Here is an 18,451-nt window from a genome sequence, read left to right as displayed (position 1 = left end):
CTGCGGTTAATTGGGCTCGAATTGCAAGCCTCTGCGGTTAGTTTCAGCGAGCAAAATCGAAAGCGACACGGATTTCTTTGCCATTAAACAGGGACACAGGTACTTCCATGTCCCCATGGAGCTGGTCACGTGACATAAATATCCCTCTTAAAGGGAAGATGGGGCACTTGTGCATTTGAGAAAAAACACTTGCATTGCTTTCATTTGACCTTTAGAATAACATATGTCACAATTACGTTTCAATACGACGTGCCATAGAGCTATAAGAGCAATTTCAAAATAAGGCTGAGGCCGGCCCGCCTCCCTAGCCTTCGGGAAGCCAAAAAATCCGTCGATGACGTCACGTACAGTGACTGTCTTTTGCGTTTTCTCGCGTCTAACAATACTTACGCAGCAAATGGTTTGGGTATTCGGGTTCACGGGGTAAGAATACACTAGAATTCACTTCTAACTCAATTTTTTCAAGAACCTCCGTAGCTTCCCTTTAACTCTACCGCGGCCGCAGCCACCAGGGCCCGTTTGCTCGAAAGCGCTAACCGCGGCTAAAGTTAGCCCCAGTACTTAGTAGAGGGATTTTGAAATCACGTGACTGGCTTGGTAGGGATGCGGGGAAACATGGCGGTGCCCCAGTGAGTGAGCGCTGCTCGCTTTGGAACTAATATGTCGTAGTAGCTGCAATATCGGGCGCGTTAGTCAGCAATGAATGGTGCGAGAGGCTTTCGCTTTGCCTTACCTCTCTTAAATCACGAAGCATGAAAAAGACCCCGCTGCATTTTTTAAATAGTCTTTTGAGTCTGGTCATTCCTAAGCCTAAATGAATGTGATAATTGTCGGCATGGCAACGTTTGTGGAAAGTGGATTGCCCTGACTCAATCGGCCGGGTATTGATAGCACATAATAGCAGACAGCGTGATAGCACACAAAAGCAGACATTTCCCAAGCACGTAGCTCCACGGTTTGAGAACTGTCGATCTAAGACGTGCTGCTTTTTACGTTGTTTTTTTTTAATCTTTGTAATGTCTGTTTATTTGTTGTTGAACTGCGAAGTATCGGTTATGACTGTTCCATATATTCACTTTGTGAGAATTGTTTTGACCTTCTAGAGATAAATAGTGTGTAAATAAATAGGTCTGCATTAACGATGTGGTTTTCACCACACCCAGCTTATTAATGGACTGCGCAATATGCAGGGTGTCTAGCTACCGGGAAAACCGGGAATTGTCAGGGATATTCTTAAAAAGCGAGCCCAGTCGGGGAAATTGATCCGTAAACCCCATCGAGTGCCCTGAGCAAAGACTTGAGGACTTAAGGCAGAAAAATAGGCAATAAATTATGCTTAGAGCAGTGCACGGGCTCTGCTCATCCGATGTAGAGTGTGCTACCCGATGCAAAATGAACAGCCAAAAAATCCAGTCCAAGCCCTGCATTGCATTTGATTGAGGGCACGGCACTAGGCTAGATCCAGTTAGAGCTACTAGATTTAGTAACAAATTAAAAAGCCACTGACCCCAATCCAATCCGAGCCGAAAGTATCTGAAAGTGTCCATCTGGAGGCCATGCTGCCATTCGGTTATTGACGTGGGTGGTTGAGCATTGTGTTTTAATTGTGTTTCCGGAAGTGGCCTCTTACTGACGATGTCGGCTGCAAGAAAGTGCTCAATTAATCCGGACTGGACGAACCCGTATATTTTGTATAATGCAAGTTGGATTAAATCCGTGCAGAATGATTCTCACAGTGCTCAATGCCTTGTGTTATAATGGTCTTATATATTTAACCGCCTCTACAGTGGTCAGGGAATTTCACCTGAAATTGTCAGGGAAAACATGGAAAAGTCAGGGAATTTCAAAATAAAAATTTGCGAGACAGCCTAAATGTGTCATGTTTTAGAGGTGCTTAGACTAGATAGTTAGTCGTAGCAGTTATTACAATAGAAAAGTTTTCATGGTGCCCACTCCTATTCACTTGTTTTAAGTATGGCCTCATCATGAAATAAGATATGATAGTATTATAATAACAACTGTGCCTGAAGCTTTTCGTTATAGTCAAGTATGGCTTGGTTATTGAGAAAAAAAGTTATCTTAATTGGATTATGATTGCACAGTGTGGACACCAGTCAACCACACTGTACGCTTGTAGCTTAAAAGGGCAAGAAAAGTTAAATTCACATGGATGAGATATTGGAATGCTGAGGGAAGTCTTGAGATCTAGTAGAAGTGTTAAAATAGTCATGCCCCTCCTGGTGTCTACAAGTCGGTAGTCTGCATCACCACAGGGCAGTTTCTGGGGAAATAAAACTTTCCCTATTTTGCATAGAATGCCAAACAGGTCATACATTAATTGCGCTATCCTCAGGTTGAAAGCTGCCCCTTATGAATATTTTAGCAGGAAGTACAAAAGGACTTAGGAGTCATTAAACATGGTGCTTGAGGGAATTGTGTTTTGTGCTGTCTTATGTTTCATCTCTCTTTTGCAGGTGGTGTGGTGTAATAAAAGAAGCTTACATACATTGCCATGTTATATGTAGCTTGTAGAAATGTTTTTGAAGACAAATTTTTTTCTTCTCAGGTGGTCAAGGGGTTTGATAGAGTGTTGCTGGATGCCCCATGTAGTGGGACCGGTGTCGTTTCAAAGGATCCTGCTGTGAAAACCAACAAGGTATGCTGTGCAGCTTGGGGGAGCTCTGCTCATACCAATCTCGGATCATTTGATGTTCTCTAATTGCTAAAAATTTAATGCAGCATCTTTGTGGAGGAAAAGGTATTGTGTTGTGAAGTTGGAAAATAGGGTATAAAAAAGCTGCCAGAGCCAAGTTGCTTTTGTATAAGCAATGTGGCCGTACCCCCTCTTTGTCGGTATATTGCTGTAAATATGAAAAATAAGGTACTGAGTAATCTTTTAATATACGAGGGGTTCTTCGAAAGTCCGGAGACAAGAAGACTTAGTATTATGCCGCAGCTACTCAGAAAGTCACAGAAAACTTTTTATTCTCTATAGCCAGCTCCAACTTCAGCTCTTTTCAACATATTCACCAGCCACCTCGATAATTTTTTTCTATTAGTGAATCCAATGGTCAAAACAATGCTGGAAATCATCCGGTTTCAGGAAAGAAAATTGCTCCTCAACTGCTGAAATGAGGTCTTGTGTGAAACATTTTTCCACATTCCTTCAGTTTGGGTAATAACCAGAAGTCGCAGGGTGCTAGTTCAGGAGATTAGACGGGTGGAGTCAGCAAATCAATTCCAGAATCAGTAATGAAGTTCAACGTCCTGCCAGATGTGCGACGATGCAGTTCCTTCTTGGAGCAACCTTTGAGCAGAGGTTGGCATTTTAGGTTGCCCTCACTCACCCTCACAGCCAACACAGTCACCTAAGCCCCTCACTCACTCTCACAGCTACACTCACCTTCAGCCCCTCACTCACCCTCATCCTCACAGCCACACTCACCTTCAGCCCTTCACTCACCCTCACTGAACCTCACGGCCCTCACGCACTCACTGCCCTCACGCACTCATGCCCCTCACGCACTAGGGTGATTCCACTTCAGTTCATGCAATGATGGTCCGGGTCATAATTTTGATATTTTTGTTAAAAATATATATGAAAGCCATGTTCTTGGGATGAACATTAAGCTATATATGAACGCCGTAACAAATTTTTTCGCTGAGATATAAAATAGAGAAGCTCGTGGCGTGGAAATCAAGAAGATTTCACTATGCTACTTTGCTCAGTCGTCATTTTCTCATCAAAGCTTTCACGTCAGCATAACTTTTTCAATGCATTTTACAAAAGATATACAACACATACACAAAAAAGTAAAGATATCAATAAATTATTTCTATGCAAACAAAACTACCAAACATGGCATAAAAACGCGTTTCAGAGACATATTCACAATTTTTTTTGCAAATAAACCATTTGTCATAATACTTCACAAAACATATTAAAATGTGCACCCATGAATATTGTTTGCGAATGTATAGAGATAATATGCCTACCCTTAATTGTCTTCTTGTTATTAACGTGGAAATGCAGCTGATTTCTCGAAATGTGGCAAGATTGGGCGTCATATTTCAAAAACTCCATCTTTTATTTTTTTTTAAAACTTTCCTTAGCACTTTGCAGTGACTTGAACTAACTCGTGATGGCAAAACATTGAGTAACATATGACCTCGAAACGGGAAAAGCTACGACACACCTTCACTCGGAGCGAGCCGACGTCTTCGTCATAGCGGCTTTGCCGCACAGCACCAAATATTTTGAGCGTGAGTTATGGCATGTATTTTATACTTTTCAAATTCTTTTTTTCAGAAGGGGTTAGTATAACTTACACGAAAATGTACTTTAGGCTGGAATAGCATTACTTAGCTTACAATTCACAAAAACAAAACGGCCCCACTCTGCAAATTCGCTAACTATGCATACCTAAGCTTAAAACTCTCAGTTGCGCAAGTGGCCATGTATACATCCGGCCTCTCGGCATATGATGACTTCCACAGATGAGATGCCTGGATTCCTCTCACAGGTTTTACGGTGGCCCACTCTACTTGCTTCACCGCACGAAACTCTCGAACCCGTTCCGCAGACAGGTGGAACATGCAAACATTTGTTACTTTTTCACGCAGCACTTCCACAAAGTCTTTAGCGGTGACAATCGTTGAGTTGAGCGAAGATCTCAAGTTGGTGAGAGTTGCGTGGTGTTTAAGAACACCACCTATTCCATCACAAGCGCTTTTTCCGTGTCCAGTGGCTGAAAAGATCCATCTTGCCAAAGAGTACGGCTTCCGAGATAATTCGTGCAATTGGAAGCGATTCTTGAAATGCGCCGCCGCTCCGTCTGATACAAAAATTATTTCAGAAAAGAGCGGGTAATGTTCATCAACATACTCTTCTATGGCTTTTGTGGCTAGAAAAGCGTGAGCTGTGTCATGTGTCGTGTCATCGCTGACAACGGCAAAGCTTTCCGTGCCTTGCGTGGACGTAACCACTTATGTGAAGAGAGACACTTGAGTTTTTTTCCAATAAAAACTCTGCACTTCGGTTGGGAAGATGACTGTCCAATTTTCCGCAAAATCGAAGTGGAACATCACTGCCTTGGGTGGTAAGGCAGTTCTTGTGTCACGTATCAGGCTTCGTTGAAGGTAACGGATGTAAGAATGCCTCATATACTTTTCGCTCCATGAATCCAGTTCCTTTAGGAAAGCGGAAGTGTCCATAACCTTTTTGACGAGTTCGCCGGCGTCCGATAACACGTAACAGATCTCTTCGTCTTCGTCGAGATGGACCGATTGCAGCGAGATGCGCTGCATTTTTGGGCACTGTTCGCAACGGCGCAGGAAGCAATCGTTTTGTGGAGCGCTGCAGAGGTAGATGCGCTTGAAGTCGTCTTCAGTAAATGTTTCCTGTGAGGCATTTGTTATTGCCGTTAAAAGCAACTGAAAATTGACGCAATATATGCAAGTGCACACCTCATGCTCGGGACTCTTTTTTACCCATTTTGGTCGTAGGGAATAGAACTTAGAGATGCCTAGTTCTTGATGGGGATGGTCCTTCCTAAACAGCTGGTAAGCTTCTTTAATAGAGCGGGTCATAAACCTTTTTACGACTTTGGTCTTGTTGTCGTTGATCATGGATTTGACGGCGTCCTTTTTGTTGGGGCTTTGAATAGAGAATGCGAGGTCGTCGCGTGTGTAGTACTCAAGTGCAACTCTCACGTCTTTGGCATTCGCCTTTTTCCCCATTTAGGGATCAGGGGTTGCCCATAGACCACCTTTACGCTTCAGTTTTCTTGTTTGATCAATCATGTAGGCAGTCGCTTCTGGCACCAGACGCAATATTTCTTTTTTCGAGATGCTTAGTGGCAGAAGCGTGTACAATCGCTTGCTTTCCTGGTGGGAACTGCATGCCTTCAGCGGTTCGCGGAACGCGTCAAACCACTCCGTGCAGTGCTCACAACTGTCTTCGCCGGTTTTCATGCCATTAACGCCTGACAGCTTTCTTCTAATCGAAGAACTCACTTGAGCTTGTTTTTTCTTCAAATATGCTTCGCGCCTTTTTTTTTTTAATGGTTTTACGTGGTTTCAATGGAGTTACCGACGGACTAGCAGCACACAATTCTTGACTCACTTCAGCCAGAACTTCATCAGAGTCCTGGAAAGAAGAGTCTGATGTACTCACGTTGTGAGGAGAAGCAATCTCATTCTGGAGGTATTTGCAGCAATGTTGGCATAAAAGGTCAGATTCGTTCACTGTCCGTGGAGCCAGTAGCTTTTCCAACCGCACTTTGTTGAGTCTCCCTACCGATACGAGGTGCTTATCGCTATACACTTCCTTCTTGTGTCTCCGTAGATAGTCCACACAGAACAATCGCACGGTGCTGAATCGTAGGGCCATGGCTGTTTGATTTGACAATAGACTCTTACTCGCTTCGTAAATGACAGAACTTCAAACGTCCTCGCAAACGCCTATTTGAGAGGTTCTGAATTCCTCTCTCCCGGCTCCGAATATCCGGTCAGAGTTTGGAAAGAAACTGTCCTTGTGGTTATCAACTTCTGTCTTCCATTGTAGATATAATCGGTGCGTCGCGCATGGTTAAGCTGGTGTTGTTTGTTTGTAGTACCACTTATTGAGCACCAAAGACACCGAGTCTCCTGTAAGCATAGCAATAGTCAGCCGTCTTTTTTTCTTTTTTTTTTTTACCTTCTAAAAGTTTTTTATATTGTAATGTTTTTGGGGTTTTCGGTGTTGGAGTGTAGTTTGTGTGTGTGAGTGTGTGTGTGTTGGGGAAGGGGGTTACGGCATTAAAATAGAAGAGGGGGTTAGGGGTTCGGTCTCGGTCGGTTCGCATAGCGTGGTGCAACCCATCTGTTCAGGTCCTTGGGAGAGGTGCCTGTTCCCGTTGCTGTCCTTAACCTTGGAGTGATTTAGTTTGTCTGGTTAGGTTCGGTCAAGTCTTTGCGGTCGCATGTCTTGATCTTCCCTATTTTATTTCTTTCAGCGTGGACATGCATTTATTGTCGTTCTTCTTGTGAATAAGTTCAGCTGCGTTTGAGAGTTCGTTTCACACTCTCCGTTATTTTTGTTTTTCCTCGTCTCTGGGTTTAGATTGAAATGTTTTCTGACCAGCTGACATGCATATTTTCCCTTACAACTACTCTCGCCTTATTTTGCCATAACTGACTCTTCACAGCTTTGGGTTTCAAGGCAATGTGATGTGCTTACGATTACTAACTACCGCAAGCAGTGGCGTTCGCAGGCGTTTCTTGCTCGTGTTAAGGGGCGGGAAGAAGAGGGCAGGGCGGGGGAAGGGGGGGGGGGGGGGGAGGGGGTTATAGTCACACAACGATAAAGCAATGCTCGGAACAGCACGACTTTCCGCTCACTACGACAGAGTCCCGCTTTCCAGCTTTTGACGCTTCCATGAATGGGACGTTATGCGGCAAAGCCGCTATAACGAGACGTCGGCTCGCTTTGAGTGAAGGTTTGTCGCAGCTTTTTCCGTTCGGAGGTCATGTATTACTCAATGTTTTGCCATCACAGGTTAGTTCATGTCATTGCAAACTGCCAAGGGGAGTTTAAAAAAAATAAAAGATGGAGTTTCTTAAATATCGATGCCCAATCTTGACACATTTTGTGAAATCAGCCGTATTTCCGCGTTAATAACAAGAAGACAATTAAGGGTGGGCATATTATCTTTATACATTCGTAAAGATAATTCAAAGGTGCACATTTCGATGTTTTGTGAAGTATTATAGAAGATAGTTTATTTGCAAAAAAATTGTGAATATGTCTCTAAAACGTGTTTTTATGCCATGTTTGACTTTTTTGTTGGCATAGAAATATGTTATTGATATTTTTACTTTTTTGGGTATATGTTGTATATCTCTTGTGAAATTTAATAAAAAGCGAAAAAAAAATGTTACGGCGTTCATATATAGCGGAATGTTCCTCCCAAAAACATGGCTTTCATATATATTTTTAACAAAATTATCAAAATTATGACCCGGACCACCATTGCATGAACTGACGTGGAATCACCCACTAATGGCCCTCATCGCCTTCACGCCCCTCACTCACTCATGGCCCTCACGCCTTTACCGCCCTCACGGCCCTCACGCACTCGTAGCCTTCACGCCACTCACCGCCCTCACGCCCCTCACACCCCTCACGCATTCACGCCACTCACCGCACTCACGCCCCTCACGCACTCACGCCCCTCACGCACTCATGGCCCTCACATTCCTCACGCGCTCACCACCCTCACAGCCCTCATGCCTTTCACGCCCCTCACGCACTCATGGCCCTCACGCCACTCGGGCCCGCTTCAGATGGGCAATTTCGGCCAGAAACTTAACGTCGCAAAGCCAGCAATACGCATTCACTAGCAGCAACCAATTTATGCAGTTTGCCTGCATCATTAGGAAATTTTGTTTTTCTTGCACTATTTAGACACACCATTACGCGCTATAAATGTGTTTTCATGCTTTTAAATCTCGTTGAGAATACTACTGCATCTTTCTGAAACGGTCAATTTCCAAAAACTATCAATTTAAAACCAGAACCAAGTCATTCGGTGTCATCATCACCTGCACGAGGTGTCACGTGAAAATATCACGTCCCTGATTGGATGCAGCCGGTTCAAACGTCTTCCAATTGCTCCGAGTTGCTCGCTTGTTTCGAGCCGGACCCGATCTCAGCAATTTGTGTCGGTCTAGAGAAAGCTAGGGAACAGCCCGCCATCAACACCAAATTGCTGCGAAAGTTGCTCCGTCTGAAGGGGGCCTCACGCACTCACCGCCCTCACACACTCATGGCCCTCACACACTCACCGCCCTCACGGCCCTCACACTCCTCACGCCCCTCACACACTCATACTACTCACACACTCACGGCCCTCATGCACTCATGGCCCTCACACCCCTCACGCACTCACCGCCCTCACACCCCTCACGCACTTATGGCCCTCACGCCACTCATGGCCCTCACGCCCCTCACGCACTCATGGCCCTCACACCCCTCACGCACTCATGGCCCTCACATCCCTCACGCACTCACCACCCTCACGCCCCTCACGCACTCATGGCCCTCACGCACTCATGGCCCTCACGCCACTCACCGCACTCACACCCCTCACGCATTCACCGCCCTCATGGCCCTTACACACTCACGGTCCTCAGATCCCTCACGGCCCTCACTCATCCTCACCTCACCTGTGAAGATGAGGGTGAGTGAGGGCCCTCATGAGTGAGGTTTGCCGAGGTATGCCTTTCAGTGGTTTTTCGAAAAACTTTTGGCAGGCACACCTTCATCTATCATTCAGAGTTCACATTTCGCCTCTCCTCAAAGGGGACGGAGACCACAACTCTCTCAAATCCGAAGAAAATGGCAAACATTGTGCCAGCTGACCTGGCGCGGCAAAAGTTTTTCGGTGGCGGCCCTTTTTCTTCAACCGCACCATGAGTCGAGACTTGGTTTCAGGGTCATTGGTGTAAGACCAGGTCTCACGACCGGTCAGAATTTGCTTCCAAGCACCAGACTTGCCTTCCTTGAATCTTTGGAGGCACTGGTGGCAAAATGTCACACCGGATACCTTGTGCGCTGGTGTTAGCTGGTGAGAAACCCGTTTGGCCAATTTTTTGCTATAACAAAGTTTTTATGTCCAAATTTTCCAAATTGACATGGCATCTATACCAAGGGGTGCCTTAATTTTCTAATGCGAAAGCATTAATTTTCCCATGGAGTGGGCCGACATCATCAGCTTTGAAGCTGCACCAAATGGCACCTAAACTTCTTTCTCCAAGTGAAGCCGGCTCCCAGCTTTGAAACCTCACGAAAAGCCTGGCCAAATGGCACCCAGTTTCCCCAATCCCAAAGAGCAAAGTGAACGTGATGGATTTCGACTTCGGTCCCATTGGATGGCGCGCATCATAGTTTCAAGAAATGAGGCTCCCACTGGCCGCTGCGCGTCAGTTTCAATGACCGCCGCCCCATGACGCTGTGTGTCTGCGAGGCAGCAGTTCTACCGCTCCACTCCCAAGGTCAGCACGTCGAGAAGAGCTAGCGCGCGCGCTTGACCGTCGATGCAAGTGCGCCGCAGACGGAATAAGGGAACGGAAGAGCGGCATGCATGCTTTTGCATTCACAACTCATAAAGAAGTGCTTAGGTCTACCTCGAGCCTTTTTTTCAGCGTAACTCGACCATCTGCCTCAACTGCCACTTTCACAGCCAATACATTTATGTCAGGGGTTGTCATTTTTGGCCGCCCTTCACGGGAGACATCCTCCACAGAACAGCCTCCACTTTGAAAACGATTGAACAGCATGGCAATTATTGAGAAGGTCGGGGATTCCTCGCCCATAACAATTTTTAACCTGTCAATACATTCTGCAGGTATTACAGAAGACAGGCACTCGTAAAGAATAACCGACCGCATGAGCTCCTTTGTGAATGCCGGTTTATTCATCTCGCTGCCAGTACTCAAATATTCGTTTCCAGTCTCCATAACTTCCTGTGGTAGAAAACAATGGCTTAAATTAGTTTAACAAGGTTGAGGAAAACAAAAACTTGTGTTTCCATGTACCGCTAAGAATTTAAGATGCTTGAACGATCGGTGTTTTGAAAAGAATTTCATACTTCACTTTTCAAAGGTAATACAAATTTAGTCTCCATAGTATTGTGATTACCACATGTACTTTGCTTAATTGCGACAAGTTCAGATTGAAAAGATCGCCGTGTTTGTTCCACTGCTTTGGATCCAGTTGGTCACTGGCTAGAGCAGTGGTAGGGCTACGAGAACACTTGGCAGTAGAGGGATAGCAGTCGCCTCACTCCTGTTTAGCTACACAATGTTGCGAAACTCAGTACCTGACAGACTAATGCTAGGGGCTCTCAATTACTGATGTTTCAGGAACCCCTTCTGGATCGGCGAGTGATGGGGGACCCCATCCAGCGGGGGAGAGGCTGCGCTTATAGACACAGACAAGAGGGAAAAACAAGACAACTCAATGTCTTGTTCTTTCTTCCTGTCCTTTTCTATACGCGTGACCATGTTTTTTGAGATTCAGCAACTACTCGCCTTTGAGTCAGCATTGGTATTTGACGATTACAACGACAAAAGGGTAGTAAAGAAAACTAAATGCATGCAAACGAAGGTTGAAGCTCTGAAACAAAGAATATTCAACCCTACTCGCTCGGTGCACATGGTTTGGTCTAGGTATTTAACTTCGTAAAACAACCAGCATCAACAAAAAAAAATTTTATTGTTTGCTTATTGTAATTGATGGTCAAAGGCTTCACGGACCGTGAGAAGGCCCTTGGGGACCCCCAGGGTTCGTGGACCCCCGCTCGAGAACTGTTAAACTAACTAGTGAAAAAAAATATTTGTTGTTGAAATATTTGCTCAACAACCGGAAAGTTAATCTCTCAGTGTCCCGGTCCTCTCCATCATGTTTTTATCCTTCGAATACATATTGATTCGAGAATTGTAAAAAGTGGCCGTGGTGGATAATCTGTTGAAATTGTTTGCTTTTGATGTGAGTTTATGGTGAGCCACCCTTTGGGCACGCATAAAAATGGTCAAAGACGTAATCTTGCTGGCCCTTTTGTTGCAGGAAGAGAAGGACATCTTACGGTGTTCCCAACTCCAAAAGCAGCTGATCCTTGCGGCCATCGACTGTGCAGACTGTAGTGACAACAAGCCAGGCTACATTGTATATAGTACATGCTCAGTCATGGTGAGTGGACTGCCTTCACCTCACAGTGTACTTTTGGGAGTGTGAATGTCGATGTCGTTTTGTTTCACAATCTAGTGCACCGCAGATGACGGTGCCAACCGTCATCTGCGGTGTTCAGGGACATGCCTTGGCAATATGTGGTGTTTTGCGTGAACTCACTCATGAGCATTTTGTGAGGTTGGCATTGTTTTATTTTGACTATATAGATAATGAGTTAAGTTGTTTGCATTTGTTGTTCTCACAGCTTGGGTTTAAAGGGATGGTGAACCAAAATTTGGATTAAGAAAAAACAGTGCAGCAGATGTAAGCGGGACGCTACAAACCCTACAACACTACTCGTAAGGCAATATCTTGAACGAACGGCCGTATTTTTGGAAAAAGAGGCCGAGATTGAACGAGGCTGACAAGGCGCGTGACGTCAAGATATCTCGTTTCCTCCTCTCTTCGCTTCGCCCCCTCAAGGCGGCGAGGCGGAGAAGAAGTGAGGCCATTCCCTCTCCTTCTCGGAGAAACAAGACATAAACATATCTGTCAAATGCGCCTCCTTTTTTTGAAAAATACGGTCATTCGTTCGAGAGATCGCTGTATGAGTGATGTTTCGGAGTTTGTAGCATCCTATTGCACGCTTTTGTCGCCATGTTTCGTGGAATCCAGATTTCGGTTTAGCATCCCTTTAAATTGAAATTTGGATTGAAATCCCCCAAAAGTTTATTTCCCAAAAGTTAAAAATCCCCCAAAATTTTATTTCTGGAAAACCACTCTTTTGGGTTGTAAGTTCCATAAGCTACGTCCTCCGTAATTATTGGCACCTAATTCAACGAGAAAATATGTTTGAAAAAATACTTACGATGTACTAGCAGCTTCCAAATCGCGCCAGAGACGGAAAATTGAGCCGAACTTCGAGCGATTCCCACTCTCTTTTGACTTGGCTGATGGTCGCCATCTTCGTCTTGTTTTGAAGCCGAGTATTTTTCCTTTTTGCTGGCCTTCAAAGGCATTTCCCCCACTTCGCGATTGTGAAACGATGATTGGCCAAAGCGCCCGCCCGGAAGAGCACACGACTACCATTAGCTGCGACGTTCGTCCTCCTTCCATTGCTGTGGCCATCGCATCGTTGGGTCCTCGCCAGCCTGTCATCGTCTGCTTGCTCTCGCACTTTGTCAACTCCACTTCGCCATCTCTGCAATCGTTTGCAGCCCTTTGTTTTAGTAGTTTCGCGTACTTTACCTACGGGTGTCCGAATTGCACGTGAAGTGGGGAATGAAGTAGGAGGCGGTGCACGCATTCGACACACGGGAAGCGGGTCATGCATTCAGTGGTGTATCCAGGGGGGAGGCTTATGAGGCTCCCGCCCTCCCCGAAAGACAGCCGACCCTATAATATACACATGCACTTTGACCTCCTCTCTCCCCCCCCCCCCCCCCCCCCCCCCTTTGCACCCCAATTCATGGACATCCAGCCACCTCAGCCCCGCGTCAATCCCTGAGAGGGATGGAGGGCAAGGTGCATGGGACGTTGCGTTCCTCTCCCTCCCCTTCCCCCTTGCTTAGCGAGGGGAACGCTACAGGCGCGAAACTCGACGTCCAAGGGATGCCCGAGGGATGTGCGCAAGAGCGGAGGCCCCCGCGGGCGGGCCGTCAGCTGCTGCTATTTTGGTTGTTTTCGTGCATAAAAAGCTTTTTGAAGCAAGAAGCGGCGGGCGCGGCTCTACGGCGACGCCGGCTACGTGACTCGATAGCTCCATGCCCTCGGTAGGGTCGCAAAATTAGGTCGCGAATGTAAGTCGAAATTCTTTGGTCACAGAAAAAAAAGGTTGACTTATATTCAAATAAATACAGTACATTGAAAACATAGTGGGACAACCAAAATTTTGAAATTTGTTTGAATTAACCTCGAGTGTGAATTATCAGAGTTTGAATTATCGCGAGCCTACTGTGTTCATTTCACAGCCAACTCTGTGCCTATTTGCAATGGTTTAGATCTGACAAAAATGTTACTTGGAGAACAGAGTGAAAATAGTCACTAGAAAAATGATACCTGAGGAAACACTGCCAAGTATGTTTTGCTTGTGTTTCTTTATTAACACAGCACGAGTTGTTGGAGTTTTTAGTTTGCGTGTCTTGGAGGCCAGCTGGTTTTAACACACTAGATGTTTCTAAGTTCTTTTCTTTTTGTGTGTGGATGCTGAGAGGTTGTGAACTGAATGGAAGGGCACAAACGAGTTGTGTTTGAGACCTTTTGGTGTATGTGTCGTTTTTACACGCAGACTGGATTTTTGTCCTGCTTTTGAGAGGCCGCATATTTTCTTTCTGTACAGCCCGAAGAGAATGAGTGGGTGATCGACTATGCACTGAAGAAAAGAAATGTGAAATTGGTGCCGACCGGGTTGGACTTTGGTCGGGAGGGCCTAACCAGGTATGTCTCCAGATTGTAAATTATGTGTTATGTGGTCTCTTTGGAATGCAGTGCATTGCCCAAGTTCATAGCTATTACCAGCACTCTATTCAGTTAAATTGAATAGTCTCAAACTGGCTTTGGTGTGGGCTGTTTTGCTGGTGGTGTGACAGAATTGTGGGCCTCGGAAACCATTGACTCATGGTAAACTGTGGAAGAACATACAGTGCTTGCTAGTTGCTTACCGTAAAATACTGCAGAAGCACCCATTTTGTTCAGGCGCACCCATTATTAACATTTTTCAAACTTGAGAATTCTGCAAATTATATGTTAACCACCCGATTTGACCGGACAAGCGCTCATGTCTAGATTAACCCAGTTTACAGTGAAAATAGGGTGGGTACTTCCCCAGTATTTACGGTAGGTTTAGAAGCATCAAATGAAAATATTGAAGGTGGAAAGTTGGCACCTTTTTTCCATTCAGTTTCATTTTGGTGCACTCGCTTCTATGACATTCCAGCGGCTTCAGATTCCTAGCCGGAGGTACTTTAGAGAATGTCTTCGTCGGATCATGCGCTCTAAGCGTTGGAAGTCTGAATCAAAAGAGCCAGTGCTCCTGTTGGCACTACTGTACGATCCAATTATAACGTTACCACATATAACGATGTACTGCTTATGACGATCAGTTTCTAGAGTTTCTAGTGATAGTCTCCAGTCCATATACATCAATAATCGGTTATAACAATTAAATTTTCAAGCTTTCTTGTTAACGTTATAAGCAGATTTCACTGTACTACCAGAGCAGTTGGTATGCAAAGCTAGCATCACCTGCACCAAGCGTCCAATTTGAGAGCTATAAATAGCCCAGCAATGCAATACAATGTGCTACTATAACGTTTATAGTTTGCCTAAGACATAACAAATAGCAACACCTCCCGCGATGTGTGCAGTTTCGCATTTAGTAGTAGGTGGACACTTTCAAACGTGTAATCACCGCCATACATCTACAGTGACAACCATCAAAGCGTTAAAGGCCCCTCTTTCCAGGTCCCTTTAAGTGCATTAAAGGCACCTTTTTTGGGGTGCCTTTAATGCACTTTGAAAGCAGGAATTTGACAAAATCGAGTCACTCTTTTTTAGGTAAAAACTTCCCAAGGTTTTGTGTCTGATCAATATTATTTGGGTCAACCCTAACTCTCGACTGCTGCTCGCAAAAGTTCACAACAGCAACCTCTGATTGGCTCGAAGATTCGTATTGTGAGTGGGAAAGACGAAAAACAGTACCGTAAAATACCGAGCATCCATTTATTTCATACTAAGCGCCCACCCCCGAATTTTGCAACATCTGAAAAAATATGCACAGTACATATATAGGTAAAATTGATGGCCTAACAAGTGCCCATTCCTCAGTTTTCGCGATTATCTTCATATTTTGAGTGGGCGCTTGTTCAGTATTTTATGGTAAGTTGGATGTTTGAAGTCTGTTCTCAGCATCATCACACCTTCCATATACTTTTGATATGTCCGATAGAAGTTTGCAGGAAGCTTCAGGACTGCTTGCGCCCGCATCAGAATGCTCCCTCATTGAATTCAGACCCGCTTCAAGTATGGTAACTTTTCTTTAAGAATGTTTATTGCCACGTCTGTTGATGATTGGGCATCCTGAAGCTTCTTGATTTCGGAGAGCATGTGGCCTTGACCAAGCTCGATTCGAGTAAAAATTTTCAGAATTTCAGCCACTTGTTCTTTTAAACCATCTGGGCTGGGGTTGAACTCAATGTCACCTGACATTTGCAGAGTTGGTAAAGCTAGACAGACAGTGTGAGCGCACCCTGTTGGGCCATTTGGTGGGATAATCCAACGGCCGTTGCAGCCGACGGGTGTTGATGCGCACACAGCTGTCGGCATAACCTGTACGAAGACAGTAGGGTTTGACATTGTTGGTTCCAATGAGGTGCCTTGTCCCAATTGGTCTTGCTGACAGGCATGCTTATGTAGGCATGTGTCAAGATGGTTGCTAGATGAAGTCCCTGGTTGCCCAATGCCGTACACGTTGCCATCCAAGACTGGCGTCTTGATCGTCGATTCCGCTGAGACAGTTGTTGTGTCATTTGGCAAGATAATCCAAGGTCGTCATAGCAGATGACTGGGTAGCGTTGATGTGTATGCAGCTGTTGGCATAACCGGTATGAATACAATAGGGTTTGACATTGTTGTTTCCAATGCGATGCCATACCCGTGTGTTATTAATAGTTACCGGTGAATTGATCGTCTAAATTTGTATTGCAGGTACCGAGAGTACAGGTTCCACCCCTCGCTGAACCGGACAAGACGTTTCTATCCGCATGCCCACAACATGGAAGGATTCTTCGTGGCCAAGCTAAAAAAATTCTCAAACACCATTCCTCTCACCGGTGAGGGATAAGGCTTTTCAGGCTCCTGGGGGGGGGGGGGGGGGGGGGGGTTCTTTGAGATTGTCTTAGTATGTAGCGACATTACTAAAACACTCAGTTGGGAAACTCACCTTTGAAACCTGGACCACTGGTGTCCACTGAGACCAAGCTTACCTGATACAATAACAGCACCACCCTTAGCGACGAGTTGAAACTTGAAAGTTGTTTTATATGGATACTGCTAGAGTCACTGAATGTTCCCAAGTACCAAAACTCCCAGGCTCGAGGTGCCAACATGGCGGCTCAGTGTTGTTTCTGTAGTGTGGTCACCATGAGCTTTTAGAAAGCATGTTATTGGGTAAAAACAAATGGAAAAAGCTCTTTTTGAGTACAAAATGACAGGAGCATGATGTTTGCATAAAGTTTTAGTTTACTGGGTTTTGCAGCACAGTTAATTTTGTTTTTATACAGCTATGTCTCAGCAGTGACTTCAGGTAGCGCGTCCCGGCCTGGGTGCGTTCTAATTGGTGCGTCTGCTTGGGAGACGGGGTTGGCAGCCCTGAAACCCCTTCCACTATATACGTTTTGGCGCCAAAATGGCCGATCAAAGCCAAAATTGATAAGTAACAGCAGACGCTATCGAATGCGATACTCTGGCTACTGCGAGATGGTGCCACCGGCCTTTGCGCGACTTGACCTGAACAAATACGTGCAGTTCCCGGAGTGGCCACTGCGTGAGAAATGGCGGAGTTGCGATCACGTTTAATTTTGTTCTCGAGTACTGATCAGAGCCACTTTTTTAATGCAGGCTTCTATGGCAGCTTTCGAACTGAGTATTCTAGTAACGTTGGTATGTAGTTTGCTGTAGAGCAATAGCTCCTGCATGCTATTGGACCTCATTGCTGTTGGTGTGCTGTTTCATTTTGCTTGGGCCATATTGATTGCTAGAGCAAAGTAACCTAATAAGCAGGAGTAATAGCTGTTTATCATTAACTTGTTTGGTTAAAAATCTAGTTTATTTATTCCTTTAATTCTAAATACAACTAACCTTTTAGCGTCGATCAGGCATTACGAGTTCAAAGTGCCTTAGCTCAAAGGGATGATCAGTAAAAAATATTGAAAATGCAGCTATCTTTTCAAATTTTAATCTTGATTAAAAGGTTGCCATTTATTTTAGCTATCAAAGAAGAGAAAACAAAGGAGAAAGATGAAAAGTGTGTGGAAAAGGTCGACGCCAACAATCAGAAGGCTGAGCCGTCAAGAAAAAAGGTTCTCAAGAGGAAGGGCAGTGAGGCGAACCCAGAACCATCTGCATCCCAAGCAAAGGAAGGCAAGCACAAAAAGAAGAAACTTCAGCAGCCATCAGGAAAGATGGATGATGCCACATCATCCAGCAGAAAGAGTACACAAGGCGGGAAAGCCCAAAAAAGGAAACTTCCCAAGATCGTTGGAGAGGTTGACTCTCCTACAGCCCAGAGGCAAGAGGTCAAGCTGAAGAAGAAGAAGGCCCACCAAGTCAGGAAGGGCAAGTTCCAGAAGAAGGACACCGTGGGAAAGAAGACCAGGAAACCACAGAGGAAAAAGTTTGCTCCTGCAGAATAAACTGGCCGCCACCGAGACAGTGGTCTGGCATGTTTTATATTCATGTATTTTTTCTGGTTTAAAATATCAGATTTACACTGATACAGTATATAGTATAATGCATTCTTTTCGGAGGTTCATCTTGCAGAGTAAGAGTCAAAAGGACGTCACAGGTGTCCCGAACAAGAATAAATATTATAATAATTGTGTCACCCCATGTGCACCCTAGAGCCACTACATGAGCCACATTTAGAGTATCGGCACTATTCATGTGTACAAACAAACTGGAGCGCCCCTAGCGGCTTTCCACCAGCGCTGCGCGTGCACAATGGGGTGCCAGCAAAAAGCGCCA

The 18,451-nt window shown here is 45.1% G+C and overlaps 1 protein-coding gene across 1 annotated transcript in view; it reads left to right on the top strand.

Moving 5' to 3' along the window:
- LOC8028334 (25S rRNA (cytosine-C(5))-methyltransferase nop2) overlaps positions 1–18,159 on the top strand; it is a 46,663-nt gene extending 28,504 nt beyond the window's left edge. The window contains exons 14-18 of the mRNA XM_029967612.3: positions 2,567–2,656; positions 11,609–11,731; positions 14,049–14,146; positions 16,415–16,539; positions 17,696–18,159. Of these exons, the coding sequence (XP_029823472.3) occupies positions 2,567–2,656; positions 11,609–11,731; positions 14,049–14,146; positions 16,415–16,539; positions 17,696–18,120 (861 nt within the window). The 3' untranslated portion in view covers positions 18,121–18,159. The remainder of the gene's footprint in view (positions 1–2,566; positions 2,657–11,608; positions 11,732–14,048; positions 14,147–16,414; positions 16,540–17,695) is intronic.
- Positions 18,160–18,451: the final 292 nt, after the last annotated feature.

The sequence above is a fragment of the Ixodes scapularis genome, unplaced genomic scaffold, assembly GCF_016920785.2.
Source record: "Ixodes scapularis isolate PalLabHiFi unplaced genomic scaffold, ASM1692078v2 PGA_scaffold1__304_contigs__length_218370807, whole genome shotgun sequence".
Taxonomy (NCBI): domain Eukaryota; kingdom Metazoa; phylum Arthropoda; class Arachnida; order Ixodida; family Ixodidae; genus Ixodes; species Ixodes scapularis.
This window is presented reverse-complemented; position numbering and strand designations above follow the sequence as displayed.